The 27,045-nt window shown below is 38.0% G+C and overlaps 1 protein-coding gene across 4 annotated transcripts in view; it reads left to right on the forward strand.

Moving 5' to 3' along the window:
- TNIK (TRAF2 and NCK interacting kinase) overlaps positions 1-27,045 on the forward strand; it is a 239,650-nt gene that overhangs the window by 196,401 nt on the left and 16,204 nt on the right. For 2 of the 4 annotated variants that reach the window (XM_018553779.1, XM_018553781.1), the window contains 9 exons: positions 1,219-1,382; positions 2,808-2,899; positions 8,626-8,649; positions 13,984-14,162; positions 16,244-16,361; positions 20,356-20,520; positions 21,501-21,636; positions 23,589-23,759; positions 25,445-25,588. In XM_018553779.1, the coding sequence (XP_018409281.1) occupies positions 1,219-1,382; positions 2,808-2,899; positions 8,626-8,649; positions 13,984-14,162; positions 16,244-16,361; positions 20,356-20,520; positions 21,501-21,636; positions 23,589-23,759; positions 25,445-25,588 (1,193 nt within the window). Of the gene's footprint in view, positions 1-1,218; positions 1,383-2,804; positions 2,900-8,625; positions 8,650-10,670; positions 10,746-13,346; positions 13,356-13,983; positions 14,163-16,243; positions 16,362-20,355; positions 20,521-21,500; positions 21,637-23,588; positions 23,760-25,444; positions 25,589-27,045 lie in introns of all 4 variants that reach the window. The other 2 variants (XM_018553778.1, XM_018553780.1) reach the window with 2 other exon arrangements.

Here is a 27,045-nt window from a genome sequence, read left to right on the forward strand (position 1 = left end):
AGATATACTGCCCTAATAAATGTGCTGTCTTAATGGCGCCAGATGCAAATAGGTGTCACTACTGTATGTAAGCGACAATATATCTCCTGCTTTATAATATGGCTTGTTGATGACTAAAGGAGTTTGAGAGCTTACATTTTTTATGTGCTATTATAGATGATCAATGTGCTATATGTATAAGCTGTGAATTGCATCTAAAAAAAATAAAACTATTTAAAAAGTACAAATATAGGGATCCAGAATGTTTCCAAATTATCCTGCTATATTCTGGATCCTGTCAGTGTAGATTAGTCAGCTTAGCTGTACTGGCTAGTGTTCTCTAAGTCTGCAGTGATTATTCTCAGTCACTTGCTGTGTTGGGCGTCCACCAGCAGGGTGTGCTAGAGATAACACTCCACATTAAGGATGTTTAACCTGGCCAATCAGCAGGTCTGTGGAGCCTGCTGTGCATGCTGGGAGAGCTATTAAATATCTGAGGCACTTCATGGCACAGTCTCTTTCCTCCAGGGTCTTCACCCTGAGAGGATGTCTCTGTGATTCACCAATTTAGGCCGCAGGCCTGAGGACCTAGGGGTATGGGAAGCGGTGGGAATCTCCTGTCCTGGGAGGTGTCCCTAAATTACTGGCTGATTTGATGGAGTCCTACAGTACAGGCCTTGGGGACGCACAACTTGTATTTACAGAAGAATATTTCTAGGGACCAGGTTATTCTCAACTGGAGGTCCCTCTTGTAAACCACAAGACCCAGCTAGGTGGAGGCACTATGATGTTTAAAGAGATATTCAACCTCATACTTCCACTTAGCGGAGGCTCAGAATTTCCAAGTTACCAACAGGTTGGGAGCAGTAGCTGATCGGGGAGGGTCATCTCGCATGTCATCATCCCCCCTCCAAAACAGGGCTACACAAGAATAAAGTTTTAGCAGTTTTTTTATCTTAATTTCCACTTCTATTGTTATAACTGTTCTAAAAAGTACAGATTATGGCTCCATATACCTGGGCTAAAAACTGTAGAAGCCTTAATTTGCATGATATGCCCTTTTTCATGAGCATTTTTAATGCTACCAAACTCAAAACACTTCAGCTTGGGCTTTCTTGTCTAGGCCTAGGCTCCCATGGTTACTCTTGACAGTTGTATTTCTTCAAAAGCTGTGCTAGGTTTAAAACTTATGAATTGCTTTTTTTGATCATTTAAATATTTGACTGTTGCTTTCCTTAGTAACCCTGATCTAAGGAGAACAGAGACAGTCATAGAAAATCCCATCCAAAGGACTAGCAGTGGAAGCTCCTCCAGTTCCAGCACCCCTAGCTCTCAGCCAAGCTCACACGGTGGATCACAGCCTGGGTCTCAAGCAGGCTCCAGTGAGCGAAACAGAGTTCGAGGTAAGGTTCATTTGTAATCCTCTTGCATAACATTTAGAATTATAGGCTACGCCCACAGTAACCTAAACCACAGGCACTGCTAGCAGTAGGACTGCATTGTCACAGCACTGAATAATAACTGTGTATTGCACTCTTACACCCACATGCAGCTCTTGGAAGAGATTGTGTGTGTGGGAGAATTGCTCTGACTTTTGCTTTCAGCTTCACCAGTGTGCAAGTAGAGCTTCACATTGTGCCAAGGTGAATTCGGTTAATAAAACATTTTCCCTTTTACAAAGATTTATGTTTTCATTGTGTTTGGCATTCCATCCTATTTCCAGCTGAGTTCTTGTCTTACAGAACTGACTAAAAATGGGATCTCTCAAAGCACACAGTGTTTTATGTCTGGAGCTGGATCTTTAGATCACATATAATGTCCTAGTTACTTGCACAAGAATTAAGTGTGGCCAAGAATGAGTATCACATTACCAAAAATACTAATTACAGAACATTTTGGGTTTTCTAATACTCTCCCATGGTGCTGTGAAATTTAGGTTACCAAATTTAATTTATCATGGCAAGCGGCAGTAAAATATGTATATCAGTAGTAGCTGTGTGTATATCTGGGTGTATCTATACATACATACAGTATATGTATGTGTGTATCAATATATATAATTTGTATTATATATTTTTTTTCCTCATGTGTGCTTTTATTTTGTAGGCCTGCTAGTTGTTTTCAGTTGGACAATAATTTGTTGTAACTTTGTATTTAGTTTTCTTTTTTTTAGGAACCAGAATTCTTTAAGTCTTGCTTGTTCCCGTTTGTTAAATTCAAGTGCATAGATTCCTCTTCTCATAAAATGTATGCAAAGCTACAACTTGTTTTTATAATTTTGTATAGAATGTTTGATTTATTTATTTATTATGGTTGTTTTTATAAGGCTGTCAATTTATGTAGCACTTTACATACTTTTCATTCACATCAGTCCCTGCCCTTAAGGAAAATACATTCTAAGGTCCCTATCTCGCATACATAAATACATACATACATACATACATACATACATACATACATACATACATACACACACACATGATAATGCCTTTAGCTCTCTTTTGCCTTATTCTTTTTGCTGTAAATTGGCACAAAGTCAAATTTCAACAGAATCTTCTTGTGGGTTTAAACATTAAATTATTAAAAATAATCTGAAACAATTTAGTTTCTTCCAGTTTTTATACATAAGTACCTGTAAGATTTATAGTAACCACAGATTATGTTAACTTCTTTAACATTTCTGCATACCAAGGCCAGGAAAATTGAACTTTCTTCCTGGTTGCAGATTTTAGGATAATTGGTTATTCACATTTATGTGTAGTGCACAATTTAAAAGGTACATGTTGTTCTAACAATGAACTGTATCTACTTTTATGTGTTTTTAGCAGGTAACAATAAACCTGAAGGATCTCCGCTGTTGCCACATGACGGACCTAATGTGAAACCTGAAGATAATATGACAAGGCCAAGCCGACCAGCTGTAAGTTTAGCAAATCATGTCTACTCTGCTGTGTATTGTCATAATCCTTCTTAGGCACTTGTTTGTCTATGAATTATGTGTATTGGTGGATAGATTTTACTTACTACAAATAGCAATATAAGCACGGACCCCTTTATTAAAAAGTCAGCAGTGGCAATTGTTCTGTTTTTATCTGTGCAGGTTCACTTTAATGGCATTAATAGTACAATAAGGGTATGTAAATACCTGAACGAAAGGATTGGCCATAGAATCATCAAATGCTCATCAGTCATAATTTAATCAAAAGTTGGCGGAAATAGACCACAGATATTAATCAAAGTCTGACCTCAGCTGATATGAGTAGAGGATCCTGACTAGTAAGACCAACATGCAGGGGTATTAAGCAAGGTGGGAGAATTTGGGTAAAGAAGTGATCACGAACAGAGCTCTTGAAGTATTTAAGGATAGGGTCCATGATTTCAGCTATGACATAATAATGCAAGTTTAGATTTCTGCAACTATTTAGCAGTTGTTGATTGATTTTGGTCTTGTTGAATTTACTGTTTAATCTTTACCATTTTATTTACACCATAAATTACTAACCTTTTTGTCTACAATATCTTGTACTGTTAGTCTTTAATAGTTTCTATTCAAACTGGAAGACCTACCTAAAGGAGAAGGTCTTCCAGTTTGCTTGCCCTAGTTCCTGGCTCTGTTTCCATCTATGTTGACACTTTAGATGTGCCACTCGTCTTTTTGTATACTCTATAATATAAAATAAATAGAAATTCAGAAGTAAGAGTGGTACTTCTCATTTCTCACAAGTGTGCTTACCTTCGCAGAGGTATCAAACATTCCAAAGAGATATAACTATTTACAAATAACTGTCAGTTTTGTGAAGCCTAACTTAGGGATGTACCGATACCAATACTAGTATCATTATCGGTGCCAATACCAAGTATTTAGGCGAGTACACGAACTTGCCCTAATGCTCCGATATTACCTCCGATACTGGAACTTCTGGTTAGGGGGAGATCTCACTCTGACCGGCAGTGCCGAGGGAGCCTGGAGCCGGCTTCCTTTTCCAAATGGGAAGCCGGGCAGCAGGTTATGACCCGGCTTCCTGATTGGCTAGGAAGCCGGTTTCACTTGTTGCTAGGCAGCCTGACTTCCTAACCAATTAGGAAGCGGGGCGGCACATCATGCCAGCTTTCTGATTGGTCAGGAAGCCAGGCAGTCTCGGGAAGTGAAGCCGGTGTTCTTTCGCTAGAACACTGGCTTCCCAGGCAATCAAGAAGCCTGGTGGCTTTCCGATAATTAGGGGACACACCACCGGTATCGGTACTCTGTATCAGTGAGTAATGAAAAAAAAAATATCTGTACCCACAAAAACGGTATCGGTGCACCCTAGCCTAAGTCTATATTGATAATTTTTTATTTTATTTTAAGAAATTGGCCCCATGTTGTACATAATACATTGCACATTTTAGAAATGAAACAGAAGATATATATTTTTTAAATTTCATTTATATTATTTTTATTAATATTTGAAAAGTGACTTTTCTAATGATAGGCTTTGGAGAATGAACATTTGGAAGCCTGTATTGTGTAGCCAATTCAATAGCTAGGGAGGGTGAATGAAATCAAATTTGTGATACACAGAAATCTGTGACAGAAATGTTATAAGACTAAGCAGAAAATATGTCTTGCAACGAAAAAATGACCACATAGCTGCTATCAAGAATGAATAAACAGAATTATTTTATCCTACAGCGTTCTGGTTAATAAGGTATTACAGCTTCATATGCTACAAATTACAGTTTTTGCTAATCTCACTATTGAGCAGTGTTCTTCAACATGCCTTTCCTTTTGTTAAGGGACATTTAACTGATGACAGGGTTTTGAGTTAGAGAACACAAAATCTGCCAGTGCTTTGTGTTACTATAGACTACTATGGTGGGTCTATATTTAAAGCACAGATTCTAAAAGGCACTTGTACAGTTAGAAATGTTAAGCACTCATTCATACATGCTGTGGGAGGGGCAATAACATTTTATGAGATACATTTAGTTTATTTAGCCTCAGTGATAAGTGGTGAAAATTATTGTCTTTTCAAGAAAATTAAAGTTTGAATATTTCAAATAATAGATGATCAGTCAGTTCCAATAAATAGTTTTAAGTTTTAGTCTTTTTAGTGATTCTTCTTCTTTAACATCGAAAGGCCCATAAATGTAATTTAACGCCCAATTAAACTTTTAATTTCCCTGGAGTTGCAAGGTTTAATAGCTTGTTTATGCTGATGGGACAGGAAACAGCTGTTTCACCTACATGATCCCTGCTTCTCCCTTTCACTCTGGCGATCTAACGACCGCTCACCGCTGACATCAACTGCAGTGCAGGTTCCATTGCCTTGCATTATACATGAAGATGCCAAGGGACAGTTCACAGCCAGAGCGGAAGGGGAGAAGAGGAGAGCGCCAACTTCTGGGTGAGCAGGGATAAAGTAAGCAAACCGCTTTTTCTTCGTCATTTGTCATAAACAAGCAGTTAACCCTTGTAGTGCATGGCCAGCCACACTGCAATGAAAGTTTTAATTTACCTGGCTTTAACCCTTTCGCTGCCAAGCCCTCCGGAACATTTTTCAAATCAGCTGGCCAAGCCATTTTTGAATTTTCTGCAATTTTTTCCTATTGGTTTGATTTTCAACTGCTGCGTTGCTAGCGTTTGTAAAAGACCCCCCAAACCATATATTTTCTGAAAGCGCAGGCCCGGTAGAATAAAAAGATGGTGATACTAAATTTGTAGGCCCTGCGATAATTGCGCAAATGTTTCTCAAATTAATATTAAACCGATAAAAATACACAATTCAATTGTTAAAACACACCAAAATCAGTATCCGTGCACAAAAAAAATAATTTTCTGACTAAATCTAAAAGATAAAACTGTATTGAGTTAATAAATAACAAATATTAGCAAATTTGTAATTGCGCCTTTTTGCAAAAAGGTAAAAAAATGAAGGTATGCAAAACTGTAAATAAGCGACCATCAGCTTATAGTAGAACTGTAAATGCCAGGTCCGTACGACGTACTGAGCTGGCCAGCTGGAAGCACTTTTGTAGCTCCGTACGACGTACGTCCTTAGCAGCGAAAGGGTTAAAAATAAAAAGCTCTTGAATATTAAAGGTTACAATGTATTGTCTGCTTATAATTTCCAGGCCCCCTCCACTTTGTAAAAATCACCTGCTGTAACTATGTGCAAAAGTTACCGGTAAAGAAAAAGTAAATTTTTATCTTTACCTTACCCTGTCTTAAGTATCACGTGACATCACCATCCTTCCAGGAAGACTCTTGGGGATTGCAGAGCAGGCCAGACCTCAAAAGAAGACACATGCAGTACATTCCAAAAGTGTCTTCTTAATACATTTGGGCTGCTCTCTATTCCCCAAGATTTTGTCGAAAACAGTGACATTGTTCTTGTCTAGGCTAAGGCAAATATATAATCTTTACAGATTATACGCAGGTACCTTTAGCACATTTAGATCACTTTCAGCAGGTGAATTTAACAGGTGAAGTGTTTGCCAATGCAATACATGGTCCAAGTGAGTATTGCAGTGTGCCTGCCACCCCCTTTCCAGTCAAAGCATCCCATGTTGCGAAGAGCGTGGCAGGGTGTTGTTGTAAGGGCCATAGACATCTTCCCGCCCAGCTCTTAGTAACCTAAAAAATGGACAGGTTTACAATGTATTTGCGACCTGTGCGTCTGAATTCCTGGGCAGGCAACTGTGACAGATTTGCAAAGTCTGACACAGATTTATTAATGAAGATGCAACAGATTTCTATTCTAAACAGATGCATAATTAAGAAGTGGTCAGGGTCAGGTTTCATTTGGTGGCAGTGAGACCTTAGTGCAGTCAAAGGATTAAATTATGTCTCAAGCTGTAACTTTGTAATAAATCTGTGGCATGATCTGTCTCCCCGCTCCTGTTTACCATTGGCTTGCTGTGGAACAGAATTGATAAATGTCTCCCAGGGTGCAATAAATGAAAAAACGTGTCTAGCAAAAGAGCAGCTGCAGAATGCCAACTGCAAGTGCTATTTTATTTACACCTGACTTGTCTCCCAACATTTGTAGGACAAAGTCCAGGTCCACTTTAATTCATCATCAGTTAATGTATCTAGCTTCTCTAAATGTTGAAATAAATATTATATGATGAGATTCTAGTGGGTATAGTAAAGGCTATGGGCTACTCATGAGATAGTAATAAACTAAATGTGGCATTGTAGCTGACATTTTAAGAAATTTGAACTGAAGTTAATTTACATTTAGTAATGCATCACATTGATTTTTTGAGTGTTAAAATGGACATGGACATGAACTGCTGCTTGGGTGCAGTAATAGGAGGTGAGATACATATGTGTGTATACAGTTACAGTATATACAGCATAGTAATCTTGTCAGTTGTCGTGCAGCGCCATCACTTAATCTTATTTTTTGCTTAATTTTGCCAACTGCAGGCTGTATATTGTTCAGAAGCTAAAATACCTAAATTAATATATATTTGTTTCAGTTTTTTAAATAAACTTATAAAATAGATCCGCCTAAAGAAAAATAACCTAATATGTGTTACCATTTTAAATACAGTTTCTGGTTTTATTTTATAATTATATATGTTCGTGAGGTCAGCCATATTTTCTCATTATACATGCAGGCTCTTTTTCTGGCTTTGCAATGCTGCACAATAGTTTGCTAGAAAGTCTAGGAGTCTACCAAATGATTAAAATGATTAAAAAACATCATGCCCCAATATCTCAGCATGAATTACAGTGGACCGCTGACAACTCCCTAGGCTCAAATCTACACATCGCTGTTTTCAATACAATGACAAATACGGAAGAGCAAAATTGTAAAATGCGGTCATATCCCAAATTACTCTAAATAAGTGGTCCCTAAAACCTCAGTATACTTCTCTTGGAAGTAATCTGAGTTCTGCAAACATGCAGTGAATGAGCCTAGTCATGCATGTGATTGATACAGTCACCATAAAAGATGGAGCCCACCCTTAGATCATAATGTTACCATAGTATCTGAGGTCCTGAAATATCTTGTATGTCAGCTTACTAAAAAAATAGGAAAACTAATTTAAATTTCTCTAGCTAAATTATGTAAATAAACATTTTTCACTCTTACATTTGCATTGTCTAACCTTTCTAAATTTCATCACGCTTGAAACAGCTGTTTTAAATAGGCATTGTGGATGACCCTGTACTAAAATGTGTGCTCATACTACATCACTGTCCAATAGCTAATTTAGAACTCTAGCACAGTTTTCTTTTTTATTATGCAGAGAGCATCAATAGTCCACACTTCATTAAACAGTGTATGCTAAGCATACAGGTCAGTCAGGGTTATTCAGATGCCATAGAATGAGATAATATGTGTTATATACTAATAAGAAACATGCAGGGTTTAAATTCACATAGATGTCTTCTTTAGTGAGTAAAAAAACAAATGAAGAGTAGCTTTATCTGCTAATAATGCAGCGACTATGTCCTGTGTCTGTATTGTTGCACTGATTGCGCACTGTGTCCTATGTACTCTGTGCAAGCATGTGGCTGTGTATTGCCCGTATACCAAGCTTGGTAAGCACCAAACTAACACTTGTATTTCTTACCTGCTTCCTTCCCTGTGGCTTACTCTTGACCTGCTCTGCTTTCTCCGATGCTGATTGTCATTCCCTTGCTCAAAGAGCTATAAGAAAGCAATAGATGAGGTTAGTGATAATATTTTATAGTTTACAATGTAACCTTTATCCTAAGATTTATATGCAGTCATTATAGAAAGTCCTGCACTCTCATTTCAAACTCACAATCCTCCATTCATCTGAACCATGTAATGGTGACTAATTCATGGTTTGTTCAGTGGTAGCCTATTTCATTCCAGTGTGTTGTCATGTGGCTGATAATGCCCTGCGATGGGAAACGAATAGACTGTACTTCTGTGGCTGGAGGTTTACCCTGCTAAGCACACATGTTTCCTCATCCCTTTCATGGCATTTAAATATCTAAAAATGATGAAAGCAGCTACAGCATATTAGCTGCAAGTCATCTCTTCCCTACACTGTCTGTATCCATATACTTATATAGGTATCCATGGTGTTGGCTTCTGCTCTGTCATTTTCTCTAGGTGTGACGCTATTTATTTGGGTTGCAGGGGAATTGTTTGTGTGTGTTTTTATTTCCGTATTGCTTTTTATATTTTCTGCTAAACTGAATTTCAGACACTGCTGTGTGCAAGGTTGTTCTGTTTGTGTAGAGATTGATTTCATTTTGAACCCATGAAACTATGAAGATAGAGATCTAGTCCCTATAATTGAATCACATAAAAATGGATTGTCTGGCTATTGCTGATATACAAATGCAAATGTCTTTTAAAGAAAAGTAGATTGACAATAGAGAGGTTGCTCAGAAAAAACATAAAAAATGACTTTGGAAGTTGACAGCCTAATAACCACGGGATGGTTATGTGTACTTCTCTGCATACTCATGGATGGACAACTTGTGGTCCAAAGGAGAGAACCAACAGGCAATTATGTATATGATTTGCTTATATAATCATAACTTTGTAAATTCCATGAAAGATGTCCTAATATGTAACCCTGAATATATGATTGTTTCATGTATTGTTATTAACATCGCTCAAGAAAGCGCTAAATTAAATTGATCTGCAATGTCAACATGTCATCCTTCCTCTTCATTTAGCATGTAATGCAGTTACAGAGCCCTGGAGAATGCTCTTCTGCCTCTTTTGCTGCACAATCCTTTACACGTAACTTAAGAAATTATTTTGCAGGGATGGAAATCAGGGAGACCATGTAGTGTTGACAGCCTGGCAGCAACTTACAAAAGCTCTGCGTCCACCATCCATATTCAATTATTTATTGAGTGGCCTAGTTTCTTTGTTAAAATCTTAATTCATTCCTGGTGGGGCTATTTCATCCAAGAGAAATTATTTAGATAACTTTTTACTAGATGCCAAGGATACCCATAGATAAGAGATTGCTCATTATCAGCCATAAGATAACCTTATATGACAGATACTAAAGCTGACCATATGACACCTGACACACAGTGCCTCATTGGTACCTGCTACATGCAGGGCCCACTTACCTTTATACAGGTATACTTAATTGGTAAAGATAATCAATTGAAATATTTCTAACTTGTCAATTAGTTTTCCATTGTGATTGCTCACACTTTTATTGATATGGTATATCAGTACCTTTTCATGGTGGGCCACTTTGTAGTCTTCCCAGAATCTATCACAAAACAAAATGCAATAGGCTGAATGTTTTCAACCTGGTTAACCAAGTTCTAAATTGGCATCTTGATCCCCATACACTGTACAGTCTGCAGTTGCATCTCATGCAGTGCACACATATGGTGACAAATATTGATCCGATAACTTAGCATGTGAATTATATCAATAATCTTATAAGTAGCTGCCAGAATCAGCCCTTAATGGTATTTATGGAAGAAAGTCTATTCGATGTTCATGTCCTTCAATTGTTATTGGATTATTGCATGCCTGGGTATGTCTTTTTTCATTGTACGAAATACAAGAAGATGTGAGTTGCCCATTGATTCAATGTGCTGGCTGTTTAAACCACCCACCTTCTTGTATGATACAGTAAAAAAATGTTTCTTTCCTGTTCTTGTTTCGGGTTAGTCAGAAACTCGGGACATATTAATAATCCCAAGTTTCCTGATATCCCAACTTGATACTTCTCTACAGGCTGTTATCACACAGGCAATGCCCGCGGATGATGGAAAGATCATGCCGCGGAGGGTGAAAACTAAAAACAAGACGGTAAGAAAATCTTTCTTGCCTTTTATCAGACGTTGTTCCTTAATCATAGTATAGGTCCTTAGGAATATGTAGGATTTTATTTACCCTAAACAGAACAGTGAAGTTGAACCTAATGTTTAATATAGATGGAAGGATCCACTGCTATATGCTTACTAATATGAAGAAACAGTGATATGCAAACAGCTGCAAAAATATTGCTATGCTTGCAAACATTTGTTGAATCATAGCATGCTGATGTATATCTGGGTAGATGCACAGCTTCCCATTACCCCTCACCCAAAATGAAATTGTTACTCAAGTTTTGCTAGAGTTAGGTGATGTTATAGACCAGTTTGTGTAGAATGCTTGCGTATAGATTTTTCAAGTTCAGTTGGTGCTTCTACAGACAGAATCATTAGATCCATTTTAAAGGTGGACAACACAATTGGCTTGGTTCTTAATTTACTTCTTTGGGACTTGTTACGCAGTTATGTGTGATGGCAATAGTCTAAAATAGTAATTTCACTGTGCTGGCAGTTTGCATATGTAAGGTACTAATACAGAGAAAAATATTCAAACTTGTCATTGATGAGACTGTATGTGCTGGCTTCTATACAATGGGATATTTTGCAATAGTTTAATTACTAAGATATATATTAGAATTTTATACATTACAGCTGGAAAGTTGACGTACAGTCAAAAAGTAAAGACCATTAAGTTACTGTTAGTTCTTAATATTTTTTTTATTATTAATGGCTATTTCTGGTGCATAGTTTAATCACATACAGTGTTTTGCAGCTTGGATAGAAATTGAAATTAGAAAGATTACTATCATGCAGCAATAACCAACACTGTGATATGCAGAACTTAGAACCCCTGCTTTAATACAAAGTTAGACTAAGGTTTTGGTGTGTAGGAGTTTGTTTGGATTAAGGGTTAGTCCACTCCATACTTTAAAATATGCAATGCAGCAGCAGTAAGACTCCTAATAATGCCTTGGCAGGTGTTGGATCTCATGGCTAAAGTCCTTGAGAGAACTACAAAGCTGGCTGATTCAGCCCACTCACATTTATAAAATGAAGTATTCCTTCTGGGCATTGTACCTTTTAATCAAGGAAACATTGATAAGGTGTTGATGTATAACTCTGAAATACTTAATTTACTTGGTTAGACTTAAGCTTAGTGCATTTCCACTTTTGCAGTCAAGCTTTAGAGAACCCCGCTGATTGTGTTCCCATTCACACAGAACACCTAAAAATATATTTAAAAAAAATATTTCTTGCCATTTTAGTTGTTTCTTTGGAGTGGGCTTTCGGGCAGACTGCAAACTATTGTGAATAATTTAAAAAAGAAAGTGGAAGGATGAAGTGGGGACAGACTGTTGGAAAATGAATTAACATACAATGCAGAACACAGACCCTGAGATCTTTAAAGAAGAACTGCAAACAAGTGAAAAATTAACCCTTGCAGTGGGGTTACCCCTGCACTGCAAGGGTTAACTGCTTGTTTTGGCTTAGGAGCTTAAATAAAAAACCTGATCATTGGTCCTGCAGCAGTGGCTGCTCATCTCTCTCCCCCTCCAATCTGGTAGTGGACTGTCCCTCAATGTCCTCACGTGTAATGCAATTGTATTACATGTGATGACATCACAGGTCCTTGGACTGCTGGAGAAGAGGCTGCGAGGACCAGTCTAGCTGTCAAGTGGGACCGAGGATTACGTAAGCGTATTATGTGTTTATCTTAGCCCGTAGACCAAAAAAAACAATTGACCCTTGGAGTTGGGGGGTTAGCCCCATTGCAAGGTTTAATTTTTCGATTGCCGGTAGTTCTTCATTAACCCTGTTAGGACAGAAAGTGTTTAAATCTAGTTTACAACTAATAATGAGATCTGCCAGCACAAAACAGATAAGGTTAATTATGGTAAACGTATTGCCATAGCCCCCTGTTTTACATTACATAGAATGAGAAAACTTCAGTTTTTGAGTTTTTAGAAAAGAGAAAAGGTGTAAACAGCAATTTTTTAAACTTATGCAATGGGATCATGTAACGTATAGAATGTAGGTGTTATCCCAATTTGGCTATAAAAGTGGAAATAGGCTTTGATGGAAATCTGTCACCAACAATATGATATATACTAGCATATTTCGGAATGTCTGTCAGTGTCCTGATTAAAGTTAATGCGGGTAAAGCTATTTTACATAATCAGAATCAAGGTACAGAGCTGATCCATATTGAGATCTTCCAAATCCATGTAGTTTTCTGCCATAGATTCAGAAATGTAGGCCTAAGGCATCCAAACAGCTGCTTTTCCCCTGTTGATTACTCAACAGCAGCATCATTAATTCAATCGGTAAATGCAAAATCTGTGTTTAAATCTCCACTAGAACTGTATTCTTGCTTCACATATGACACATAATGATTTCTATTTTGGCACAGCACATTCTCTTTGCTGAGAGATCTATGTTGGCTATATCCTATAGGTTTATGTTTCATTTCTTCTTAGTCAGACAGTAGGGCTGTTTGAAAATATATGGTGATAATCAATGTGGTAATGCTGAATAATTCTTTCCTTGAAACCTTTGTTTATGGTTGCATTGACGGCTACATTGGTCACTAATATAGGGGGAAATGGTAAGGCCAATGCTTTGTTCCTCATTTGCATGTTTTCTTCCACAGAACAAGCCAACTCATCTTCTGCAGAATCTTTATGCTTTACCACTACCTCACCTACATTGCTTTAAAGCATGACCTAGATACACTGACTGTATCCTAGACTTGCTGGCTGTGATACAGCAACAAAAAACAGTGCTGTCTTATTATCATGTCAAATTCATAGTAAGCTGAGAAAATGCTCTTTTCTTGTACTTTAATTAAATGCTAGGTTATAAAAAAAAAATTTAAAAAATGCGCATTTACCACAGATTGCATGTAGCTCAAAATGAGAACCATCTCAGACTTTTATAAGAAGGAAAATATTTTCCAGCTTACTATGGCAGAAATTTTCTGGTTTTCACAGAAAGTGTATCCATCTGTTCTGCGCACCAGACACATAATGGTTGAAATTGCGTCTGTCAGTAAGACTGGCTCGTGATGTCCTTTTTTGCTTCAAACATTGTCTGTTTAAATGGGTGTGTAACCGTATTGTTCAGCTACTTTCTCACGGACTATAGTGCAAGTGAGCATTAAGACAAGGAGGTGGCTCATTTTACACATAACTGTGTTATGGTTTGGAGGAGTTACAATGTAAATTACTTTTCAGGACCTGACTGCTTTGGCGAAAGAGTTGAGAGAATTGCGCATCGAAGAAACAAACCGACCAATAAAGAAGGTGACAGACTACTCCTCATCCAGTGAGGAATCTGAGAGCAGTGAGGAAGAAGATGGCGAGAGTGAAACTCAGGATGGAACTGTGCCAGTTAGCGACATTCCACGACTCATGTAAGCATTGCAGCAGTGTAGTGACATGTTATGTCTTTCAGGACTTGATATATTGAAGAGCAACAGATCCACTGAATCATTGCACTCATCATTCACCTTGTATATCAATGTGTTTTTACTACAAACTGTAAGGCTAGGTTCACACCTAGGCGATTTATCGTGCGGATTGAGTCGCGCGATATCGCGCAAAACACAGATTCACATTGAAGTTAATGGAGGCTGTTAAGACCTTTTGCGGTTTGTCACGTGGACGAAATCACCTGTCGCGCAAAAAGGTGCAGGAGCTAATTTCGGTTTGGGTCCCGTACACATCCCTATGCATTGAAAATTGGTTTTCAAAGCAGACGCGCAAATGAAAACTCACAAAAACAGCTCACCAGCTCAATCGTCTAGGTGTGAACCTAGCCTTAATACTACTGCTCAGCCACCAATCGGCATCAGGGCTGCATGAAAGTTTCAATCGGGCTGGTAGTTGTGGAAAAAGAACGTTAATATTCTTTTTAGGTTTTCATACATTCTCAACCAAAGTCTACAATCATTTGCAGGTACAATATTTGCTCTCATATGTGTACTTGGCATCAAAGCATTTTTGTGCTTAAATTAAAAAAAGCATTTGTATTCTGTTTTACAATTTTTGTGACACTGTATGAAAGAACTAGCACCCTAGGAAGAGAAATGAAAGTCGGGAGCATCTCCTTTTTGTTCCTATTCCTATCATTTAGAGCTAACCACACTGTAGGTACTGCAGATCAGCTACAAGTGATTGGACTAGCTCTATAGTAGTAAAATAGCATTGTATGCTTTACTGCATGGGATCTTAGAATCTGTTGTCATACACAAACTATACCTTAAGGGAAGAACACCTTCATGGCTTAGTCCAACCAAACTGCTATTTAAGTTATGGTTGTGTGCTGTCTATTTAAATTGACCACGGGCTTCTTTAATAACCCAGAGACTAAGTCAATGTGTTATTTTCACCTAAGGATCCATCCAGCTGCTGTGTCCATTACAAGAGTTTCTGACTGTTGGCACTATCATTTAGGTTACAAAGCAGAGAATAAAGGAGGAGGATTAATACATCTGCCGGCGCGGCAGGTGATGTGGGATTTTATTGTAGAGGTGGACTGAGCTAGATGTTCTGGAAAGGCAATATGCCCACTGGAGTCACAGAAAGATATAAGAAACCATGGAGGTGATTCTGCCTACTAGCATCTATCATAACTAAAAACACAATTTTATGGGGACTGAGCTTTTCATATTGGATAGAGGGGAGAAGGCAAAAAGTTATTAACACAGGTGCCAGCACCCGTAACTGTGTGAGCTCCCGCTGGTTAGGGGTAACTACAAAGCTGAAAGGAAAAACAAAGAGCGCCTCCATTGTGTAAAAACGCTTTAATATGGCGATATAAGAAAAGCTAAAAACATACTCACAAACAGATGAGATAAGTAGGCATAAAATATAAATCAGCAAACGAAACACTAAGATCATCCGGCACAGCCTACAAGCTGTATGTTCCTTATATTGCCAATTTAAAGCGTTTTTACACGATAGAGGCGCTCTTTGTTTTTCCTTTGAGTGGAGAAGGGTTAGAACCAATGTCGGGTTTTTATTGCTGTATATGTCTATATTCAAGTGATTCCACAAACACCTTGTGATGACATAGTTTTATAGGGATGAGAAGTCTTTCCATTTAAGAAAGAGCATTCAACAAAAACATTTTTAACATTTTAAGAGTGCAGAAAGGTTAGACTTTCTGATAAGTTATTACTATCTATCATCCTCTCTGGACGTCTGAGTCACCACCACAGAAAGTAAAGGGAAGTCTGCTTAATCCAACATTAAGCCAAACCCTCCCTCATGAAATCCCAAACTAAAAAAATTGTATACAAAATTAGAAAGGATTTAATGAGAACGCCTTCATAGCTTAACTTTTTATAAAATGTTTTTTTCTTGCTAGTGCTACTATGTTTCTTTTGTATTACCGTTAAACTTTGCTTCTATGCAGTGCTTTGATATTAACCCTTGTAAAGTGATAGGTTTCAGTGAATGTGAAAGTGACTCCTTGTATTGCTGTTTGTAGACCAACAGGAGGATCCGGGAACATTGAGCCATATAATACAGGAACACAGGGTCTTGAAACCTCCCAATCTGAGACATTCAGAAGCATCTCAAGAGAAGGAACTCTAATGGTACGAGAAGTAAGCTGTCAGGGCCAGCTCTATGCCTAAAAACTTGTACAAAAGATAGTTTTTTTTTAATCATTCTAAAATGTATATTTTTATAAGTGTGGTAGTATGGTATTGAGGGGACAATACATGCCATATCTTGAATTACTTAGAATTAAAAACAAAAGACGATAAAAACAAAAGAAGGGTAAGTGGAACAGAGATAAAAGATATTCTCTTATATTGTAGACACGCATATAGATAGCTAGAAAAAAACAAACATCGGGGCTTCCTTTGTTGGTGTTTTCACAATGAGTTGGGTATTCACTATTTACATAGAGCTGTGTATGTGAAATAGATCACACATAAACTGGGGTTATTCCTCAAAACTGGGAGAAAGTATTTTTTTCTTTTCTTTGCTCATTACAATGTACCTTTCACTAGTTTGTAGAGAAGTAGGCATTTTATGAGCTGGATCAATATGTATAGCCTGAAGTGTCTTAAATATTGATTCAGTGCATAAAATGTCATCGGTTTCCTGAGTTTATGGGTGACAGGTATCCTAAAAACAGGTGAGCAAACTATTATTTATGAGAAAACTTACACATCATTTTATAAAGTGATAGCTGGAGGGTGTCCATTACGTGGCTCCATCTCCTAAAAAAATCTACAGAGGAGAAACAATGTAATAGGCACTTTATATACTGTGTATATGTGTGTGTATACTGTGTGTATATACACTACATTGCCAAAAGTATTGGGGCACCCCTCCAAATCATTGGATTCAGGTGTTCCATGAAATTTCCTTGCTACTAAATATTCCACGGTCACCTGGTAGTGGTATTATAACAAAGTGGAAGCAACTGGAAACAGCAGCAACTCAACCACAAAGTGGTAGGCCAAGTAAAATGACAGAGCGGGGTCAGCACATGCTGAAGCGCACAGTGCGCAGAAGTCGCCAACTGTCTGCAGGGTCAATAGCTACAGACCTCCAAACTTCAGATTGACACAACAACAGTGCGTATAGAGCTTCATGGAAGGGGTGTCCATGTCCGAGCAGCTGCATCCAAGCCTTACATCACCAAGTGCAATGCAAAGCGTCAGATACAGTGGTGTAAAGCACGCTGCCACTGGACTCTAGAGAAGTGGAGACGTGTTCTCTGGAGTGGCGAATCACGCTTCTCTGTCTAGCAATCCGATGGACGTGTCTGAGTTTGGCTCTTGCCAGGAGAACGGTATTTGCCTGACTGGATTGTGCCAATTGTAAAGTTTGGTGGGGGGGTATTATGGTGTGGGGTTGTTTTTTCAGGGGTTGGGCTTGGCCCCTTAGTTCCAGTGAAGGGAACTCTTAAAGCATCAGCATACCAAGACATTTTGGACAATTTCATGCTCCCAACTTTGTGGGAACAGTTTGGGGATGGCCCCTTCCTGTTCCAACATGACTGCGCACCAGTGCACAAAGCAAGGTCCACAAAGACATGGATGAGCGCGTTTTGGGGTGAAAGAACCTGACTGACCTGCACAGAGTACTGACCTCAACCAGATAGAACACCTTTGGGATTAATTAGAGTGGAGAGTGTGAGCCAGGTCTTCTCATCCAATATCAGTGCCTAACCTCACAAATGCGCTTCCGGAAGAATGGTCAAACACTCCCATAGACACACTACTAAACCTTGTGAACGCCTTCCCAGAAGAGTTGAAGCTGTTATAGCTGCAAAGGGTGGGCCAACTCAAAATTGAACCCTACGGACTAAGACTGGGATGCCATTGAAGTTCATGTGTGTAAAGGCAAAAGCACAATTGAAGACTGTTTCAGGGTTCCCTATCCTTATTATTATACAAGATAAGATACAAGAGGCAACAGTTTGCGCAGCGCTTAACAATGTAAGGAAGATATTACAGTACAATTCAAGACAAGATGGTAAGGAGGGCCCTGCCCGTGATGGCTTACAATCTAAAGCCTTTATCATGTTGAAGGGTCAAATGATCACACGATAATGTAAACAGGTTTGGAGGTGGTATATTTTTACAGGGGGAGTTTTTTCATATATCTGTTTATACTAGGTGTTAGAGATTTGAATGTAAATAGAGATATAGAACAAGTCATAGAGCTTATATGTGAATTAAAACGAATGACACATTGCAATAGATAATGCAGATAAATAAATGGTTACAAATCTTGTGCTAATAGACTGAAAATGTATATGAATCGCCTAATATACTATTACTACGGTATAATACCCAGCATGCATTGAGAAAAGGAGCCAGTGTGACCCCAAAAAGTTTTGCTTTACAATGTTGTCATACCTACATCTGTTCCATTTGTAATATGTTTAGGCTTCTAAACACACTTTTTTGCTATGGAAAAAAACGTATGCAACATTCGTAGGTTACTATTGAATTAGCATGACAGCCAGGCAGCTTTTTTTTTTCCTCGAAGAGAGAGGTCAGCAGCAATCCTATGTATTTCTCATGGGATGGTGAAGGCTGGAAGTAAAGTTATGCAGCTGAGCAGTTCATGTCATAATCTCAGGTGAACCTTTATGAAATAGTATTTCTGGACCCCTATTTATCTAAAACCATTTTGTAGAATTTTTCTTGTATTACATTTTTTTTACTTACTCAGTCTAGAAGTGCACAGAGCAAATCTAAAAAGGAACCTGTAACAACCAGTCAGATAAGGGGGTTTATTCACAAAGCTGCCATTGAAAAAGTACAAGTACCTTTTTTTTGCAATACACGACGCGGGGCTGGGGTGCCATTAGAATATAATGGCACCCACAGCGCGATCGTTCATACCTTGGGGACTCCTGAACGTGCGGCAATCCGATGAACTCATGTAAACGTAGGTACATTTAAACGCGGAAAGTATAAGTAGGTATTATAAGTTTGCTTATACTTCCCAGATCAATTTCTTCTGTGGTTAAAAAAAAAAAGAATGCAGGAGGCATGTGTGGACAAGGGCTTAGAGAAAACTTTGTAACAGTACATTATACCTTATAGAACAGCAGGATGTTCTATTATTAAAGCAAACAATGGAAGCTTAGAAGAGGGTCTCTGGGGCTTTGAATGCAAGCAACTTAAGTACTGAAAAAAAATGATAGTTGATGCTCAAATTCTAAAGCTTTATAAGAGAGGTGTGACAATGGCAGATAAACATTGAGATTCTTGTCATGTTTCTTCTATTGATTTGAACTATCATGGATCACTGGAAATTAGCAAAGATGTTGGAGCAAAAAACTGCCTAGCATTCTCCCAGAGCATTGATTTTTAAGTCTGGTTGTCTTGCATCCAATGTCCAGAATCTTCCCCAATAAATCACTTCCTGCTTTTTACAAATGCAGGGAAAGTTCTAAGTGTCTCTTGGCAAACTGGCAAAATAATGACTGCTGAAATGTATAACAAATATTTTATTTTATCCTGGCTATGCTTCACTACACTAGGTATGCACATGTGGCAGCTGAGAGGGAACAGTGATTTATGCTCAGGTTTTCATTAAATAAATGTCAATCGTGCCAGCACATGTAGGAAGAGATTCATGCAGAGCTGACATCAAAAATCATTTGTTGCTTGCTCGATCCATAATTCTAACCTGGAAAGTTTAACATTTGGATGGTTTCAATTATTATGCATATCGGAAATTGGAAAAAAATGAAAATTACAGTTGCTTTTACTTTATTATTAAAATGAAGTTTCAATACTCAGCTGTGGTGGAGGTGCATAAGAACTAATATTTTATAGTGGGACTGATCTTTACAGTATGTTTGAATTGTAATATCCCCGTTCTTCATTGTCTATAAGTCAGACTAATTCTCCTCTGTAACTTGGGAGTAGCTTTGGATATACAAAGATTGTATAGAGGTACAGTGCTATTTTGCTTAGACTTCTGGATCATACAGCTTTCTCTATATGTCTGCGTTTCTGAACTCTGCTACTGTTTGATATGCACGTTACTGTACAGACATCTAACTGCTGTTTAAGCTCTTGTAATGTAGTTGTCCATGTACTTTCCTTTGTGTGTCCGCAGACATCTGGAGATAAAAAACGCTCTGGCCATGCAGAAAGTAATGGTTTTGCCGGCCACATAAACCTTCCTGACTTAGTCCAGCAGAGCCACTCCCCGGTGGGTACTCCAACCGAGCCGATAGGGAGAGGTTCATCGCATGCACAGGAAGTGGAGACTGGGACTGAAGTAGGTGGTGGCAGTACCAAACTAACACTTCCGCTTTCTGGATAACTGGTTACAAGTACTGATCGTGGTGCTACTTTGATATCTCTTCTTTTCATCTTTCCTTCTCTACACCTATTTTAGCACTGCAGATGCATGCATGTTAGGTTCTTTGCTGGTGAGGAGGAGGGGGAGGATGTGTCTTTATACCTGCCTTTGTTACACCAGAATTGAACAAAATCTGTTCTTCTGAACTCATGTCTGCTGTAGGGCTCTCAATGCATCGTTTGCTATTTGGCATAGCTGTAGTTTATTAATTTGTGTGTGTGTGGGGGGAGGGGGGTCTGCAGGGTGCTATAGAGAGACATTTAGTAATTAGAATGGTTTTGTTACAAAAATAGCTCAAGTTTAATGTTCAGGCTGCATTGCATTATTTTTGTGATACAGATTGTGAATGCCATAAAAAGTGTCAAGAATAAAAAGTTATTGTGGTTACATTTTATAAACAAATGAGGGTGATCTCAAACCTCATATAGACCTGGTAAAATGTGCCTGACTATCCTGTGTGTCAGCTGTATGCTCGATCCGGGGCGGTGAGATTGAACGCACTACAGTTCACTGGTGCAAAGTGGCATTCAGCTGACTTTTGCATGGCAGAATTTTATGTGCCTTGTCCCTGAGCATGGAGAGCCACTAAACACTGTATGAGCACACTAGGCCCTAAGTGCTGTTTACTTCTAGGATTAGGTAAAAACTGATACTCACTGTTTGCAAATTACTTCTAATTATTATTATTGATATTATTGCAAGTGTTTAAATTTAATATAATTCTATACAGTATTATTACCATAAGAGTTACATTTAACTGCCAGTATTAATGCTGTATAATTGTCACATTAATATAATTAACATTATTGTAAATATTGTTTAGATTTGTCATGCAGATTTTCTATCTATTTTTCATTTGCATTTTTTTCTTTTGTGCCTCCTTTTTATTATTTTAGTATGGTGGGGGAAGTACCACAAAAGCACCTTTTACACCATTTGTTGATACAAGAGTTTACCAGACATCACCTACTGATAACGATGATGAGGAGGATGAAGATGATGATGATGATGATGAAGAGTCATCTGCTACAGGTATTGAGCTGATATGGTTTGTACGTGAACACTTTATTGCTCTTAAGGTAGTGTGCAGGTAGGTGTATAGGTGATTTATTTTGGTTTATAATGGAAGTGTAAGGGAGTTATCTAGTACCATAGTTCCAAGTACCAGTACCAGTTCCAAGTAGTACCAAGAGCTGTGCTGTGTTGTCACCAATAGTAGCCAATCACATCTTGGCTTTCATTATTTTAATGCTACTAAATCTGTAAAATCTTTATAAGCTATGGGCTACAACACAGCACTTCTGCTTCTGACAGAATAGTCCATGTAATGCTAGGAAGAATGGACACAACGGTTGCTTCCTTTACTGATAGGATAAATTCTTTTTTAAAAATAAAATCCACCAAAGTATTGAATTATGTGTGTTGGTCAAGCACATAATGTACAGTTTCACTAATTCATCTTTTATTACGAGTCCCTTCTATGCTAGGCTTGAACTGGACTAGATTTCTTATATATTTTTTGTTTTTGGTATTTTCTAAATGGATGCAATGGCAAATGGTCCACCTTGAGCAGCATGATATTTCTGTTAAAGTATTATTAGGTTATGCTATAGTCCATGTTTCCGATTAGAATTTCTTGGGAAAAAATACAGTGGGAGGGAGTTTAGTAAAACTAGAGAAAACTGAATTTGGAGCAGCTGTGCATAGTAACCAACAGCTTTTGTGCTCCAGTGTTAGTAAATTGCCCTTATTATTTTTTACTTTCAGAAAGGGTTAGTTCACATATTGCCCTTACCCTGATAATGCACTTTCAGTTTTATTGGAATGATCTCATCAAAGCATGGCTTACAACTGGGTAAAATTTAGTTGGGCCACTCCTACTTTTGCATACAAAGGCTGGATCTAAGAGGGTTACAGAACCTCCTCCAGTGCCATCTCATAAAAATGATCATTACTTTAGACTCACTACAGTTATTTTACAGTCACAGGTTGCTAAACCATCATGTCTGTCGTGCATTTTTCCCTTAATCCCCTAGTAAGCCTAAAGCTGATGCTTACATGTTTTGGGATACCTGACACTAATCTCTCGAACAACCAGCAGTCATATCTTAATGTAGTTTCAAATTTTTAGGTTGGCTAAAATTGAATGCCGTGATAAAAGCATCCATATGTAAACATTAAAGCATCTTATCTGGTATTTATTGCTGTCTGTGAACTCATTGGCTCCCTATTTTCCTGTCATAAGAAAAACATATTCAAGAGGTACACAGACTAAAACAAAAAAATTATTTTAGCATCTTGGGAAAGGGTTAGAAGTTATTGCTTTCTTTGTCTAATATGTCATAGTGACAACCGCTCCACCCATTTCTTGTACGAGCAAAAGGAAGCAAGGGAAAATCTCCGAAATGTGATAAATACTTGCCAGATGTTTTAACTTTTCCCCACTGTTTCCAAAACTAAGGGGGAAAAAATTGGCAGAATAATCTGTTGCATCCATTTACTTGTGGTAGACACAAGATTAACTAGACCTTTGATCTAAAGTTTCAGATGACTTATCATTTTTTTATTAAAACCCAGAAATACGCTGGTCAGTGAGCAGACTTCTTGTAATTAAAACACTGATTAAGTAATATTGTGTGAAAAAGAAGCAGCACCAGTTGTCATTCTTCCCAGCTGAAGGATAGTAGGCCATTTGATTTATTTATTTTATTTTGTTGCTGCGCTTGAAGTTTTATTTCTTTATCTCCTTTCCCTTGTGAATGAGAATGTCTAATCATGGGTGGCTTAGTAGAGGCTTCATCAGCTCTTGCTAAACTACATGCTTTCTGGCATGGGACTCTGGGAGATGTAGTTCAGCAACATCTGCAGCACTTGAAGTGGTCCACCCCCATGAATTAAATGTGAAATGCTGAGATTTGTCACAGAACTCGCATGCTCCATTTTCTTATTCTTTTTTTGCTGAATGAAGAGAGTGTTTTTTTTAGCCCTGTTTACTAGCGAACTGCTTAGACAAGAACAAGCCAAGCTGAATGAGGCCAGAAAAATATCAGTGGTAAACGTGAACCCTACCAATATTCGTCCTCACAGCGATACTCCAGAGATCCGGAAATACAAGAAACGCTTTAATTCTGAGATACTTTGTGCAGCATTATGGGGTAAGTATGACCTTTTATTTGGGGAGCATTACATTTTTTTTGCTGCATTTCCCTTTCTGGAATGTTTATCCTGTGCTACTAAAATATTTAAAAATGTGCTAATAATTGTTATGCATGTTGCCTTTTATATATGGGCCCCACGGCATATTTTCTTAGACGGTGGCAAAATTACCATGAATCACAAATTTTGAAGAAAACTTGCATTGAGAGAGTACAAATGGAGTACAAGTGGCGGTTTACATTGCTAATCCCCTTCTGTCTCTGTGTGTTGTCACTGACCTGGGACAAGTATGGAGATTAGAAAGGCCATATAAAGTCAGAATGTAAAGTCAGATCTGGATACATGTTCTGTGAAAAGACTTAAATTATTCAAGCTTGGATTGACTTGTAAGCCAGGCAACTAGCATTTTTATGTTATCTGCTATAGTCTACCAGTACAACTTTCCTTTACAACGTTAAGTACTCCAGTCTTAAAAGAAATGCGTGGGCTGCCATTTAGACTCGTGAATTACAGGACTATAACAAGCAAATGAAATTCAAGTCAAATTTTCTGATGATTACTAGATGTTTTCATATATGCTCAGCTTTAAATGTAATTAAATTATTACTAGTATTATATATGTTTATCATTTTACTATGCATTTATCATAAATTAGATTGATGTGTGCCAGAAATTAGCCTAAAAAAGTTGCCTACTGTATTTGTTAAATATTATTCCCCCACAGTTGTTAAGGTTAAATACGTTGGCTTTTTCTGTTAAGTACAAATAAAACTTTCTGGACTTTACCATGAAAGTAAAACACCCCTACATATTTTTCTTTGACATATTTCCTTTTAATGGACATTGATAGGAATGTAAAGTGCTTATAGGAAAGAGACGTAAGCTTTTTTGAATAGTAGTTGTAGTCTGTGATTTGTTGGAACTTGTTAGTATCCTTGTCAGAAGCTTTGATCTGTTTGATTTAATCAGCAAGATTTACCAACAACTGTTACTAAATGACCCATTCAGTTTATAGACTAGGGTACAAATACTTGCACTAAACAGACATTTGTAAATGTTACTGCTCTATATAGTAAGTAGGTTTGTGATTTTTGGGTTTTGGTATTTTTAGATGGGTTAAAGGCACTGTATTCATCCTTTTTATGATGGTCAGGATTAAAAGATGCAACTTAAAAAATGTTTTCTTTTCAGCCGGGTAAATATAAAATATTGCATATTAATATTATGCATCCTCATTTCTGGTAGGAGGTGGAATTTTACTCTCCTTTTTTCATGTTTTCCAGTCTCTCCCTACTACCTGCTGAAAAAGCATGTTTATAGCTCAGTAGTTTACATACACAAGTGTATGAGCCAGAGCAGTGACTCGTCCCCCATCCTCTGAACTGCTCCATTATAGGTTGCAGTGAAGACATATCAACAACTACTGCTTTCCTTTAAATAACCAACAATGCTCTGGGAATCCTTTTAAAATTGACCTAAAACCCTGTTCATATTCATCACATCGCAATGCACACAGTGATATGTAAATTAAAACATTTTTAAAGCTGTATTAATTAAAGTCAATATAAGTAGGCTAGCATGTGCTGATTTCTCAGATAAACTGATACTTGGCGTTTCAATTTATCATGAATTATTTCAATTTTAAAAGCATTTGTTGCTAAAAACCTGTTCTTTCTGCACACAGGTGTAAACTTACTAGTGGGCACAGAGAATGGATTAATGTTGTTGGACCGCAGTGGACAAGGAAAGGTATACAACCTTATCAACAGGAGAAGGTTTCAGCAGATGGATGTTCTGGAGGGACTTAACGTCCTGGTAACTATATCAGGTGTGGTATTGACATTTTCCTATCTTGTTATACTTGTACACAAGAAAACAGGGAGGCACTATGCCAGTGCCCACACCATAAACCAAGAGCCGAGCTAGAACCCCAACCATATTACCTTCAAAGTTCTAGGCAGTCCGTTTACCCCCCAGTCATCTCTTATGCATGTGTCATTGGTATGAATAACTTATTTAGAGTCCATTATCATTCCCTTATGGGGAATTTGCAAACAACCATTAGTTACAGTTAAGCCTCAATCGTTACCTTCATAGGCCTTGTTGCTACATCACTATTTTGTGTTTAAATCATGTGGGTATTCTATTGGAATTGTGACTGGCAAAGAAAGTATCCTAATGATACTTAGAGTTAGAGCAATAAGGTGTAATGCCTAATTCCTAACACTGCATGGGTATTTTTTTAATTTCCTACCTGGAGTGAGGTTTTAACTAATAAGATTTGAATAGTTGATGGTAATACAGTCCTACTGTCTCACAGGGTCCCAAGTTATACTTCATGGAAGCCATGGTTTCCATACTCTACACTGATAATGGTCAAAAGGTCTGATAACACCAGTATGCAGTTTGTAATAAGTGGCTTTATTGGGCTATATTTGGACTATACACAGCAGTTCTGAATGTGCATCTGGTTGTTGGGGCATACAGGACTTATTTGCATGGCTCTGCCCACTTTCCTGAAATGAGGAAAAACCCTCCTATTTTTGGGACATGTAATGGAATGAGATGTGAATATCTTTTGTTTTAAAAAGATTTTAGTGTGCTACACTGTTTTGGTTGGAGGGCTTTTTTATTACATTACCCCCTTCTCACCATTACATATAAGGTTATACTGTCTTATTTGTCTTGTCCTAGTGTCTTTTAACTTAAATGTGAGCATCAGTAAACTACATTCACTCATTTTATATATGTATGCAGGGCTGCCGATAGGGGGGTACAGCCAGCCCATCTGCTACCAGGGCCGGGGACCATCACTTCAGCAGGGGGGGCAGGTGACAGAGAGGGGACTCCTTAACTTTTGCAGTAGCAGGGGGAGGTATCCCACTGTCCACCTGCTGCGTGCAGGTTGATATCAGGAAGGGGAAGCATGTGGCCCACCCAGAGCTAGCTGGTGAAGGCTACCGAGGAGCCAGGAGGAGAGAATTATTAAAAAGGAAGAGTAAATTGTTTTTGGAAATAAAGAATTCATATATTTTAATGTCTATTGATAATTAATAGTAATCTCTCGCTAGGACAGTGTTATTCGTCTACCCCCAGGACAGAATTAATAATTTATTATTGCTGCTTTGGGTTATCTTTTAATTATGCCCCCCCAGCAATAATAATCTCCACCCCCTAAGGGCGCGGAGAAGGGGGGGATTGGGATTATTATTGGTGCCTGGGGAGAAATTATTTCTGTGGGGGGGTTATTATTGCTGCCCAGGGGAAGGGGGGAGGATATGGTTT

This window comes from Nanorana parkeri, unplaced genomic scaffold (assembly GCF_000935625.1).
Source record: "Nanorana parkeri isolate BGI_ZX_2015 unplaced genomic scaffold, ASM93562v1 scaffold129, whole genome shotgun sequence".
Classification (NCBI taxonomy): domain Eukaryota; kingdom Metazoa; phylum Chordata; class Amphibia; order Anura; family Dicroglossidae; genus Nanorana; species Nanorana parkeri.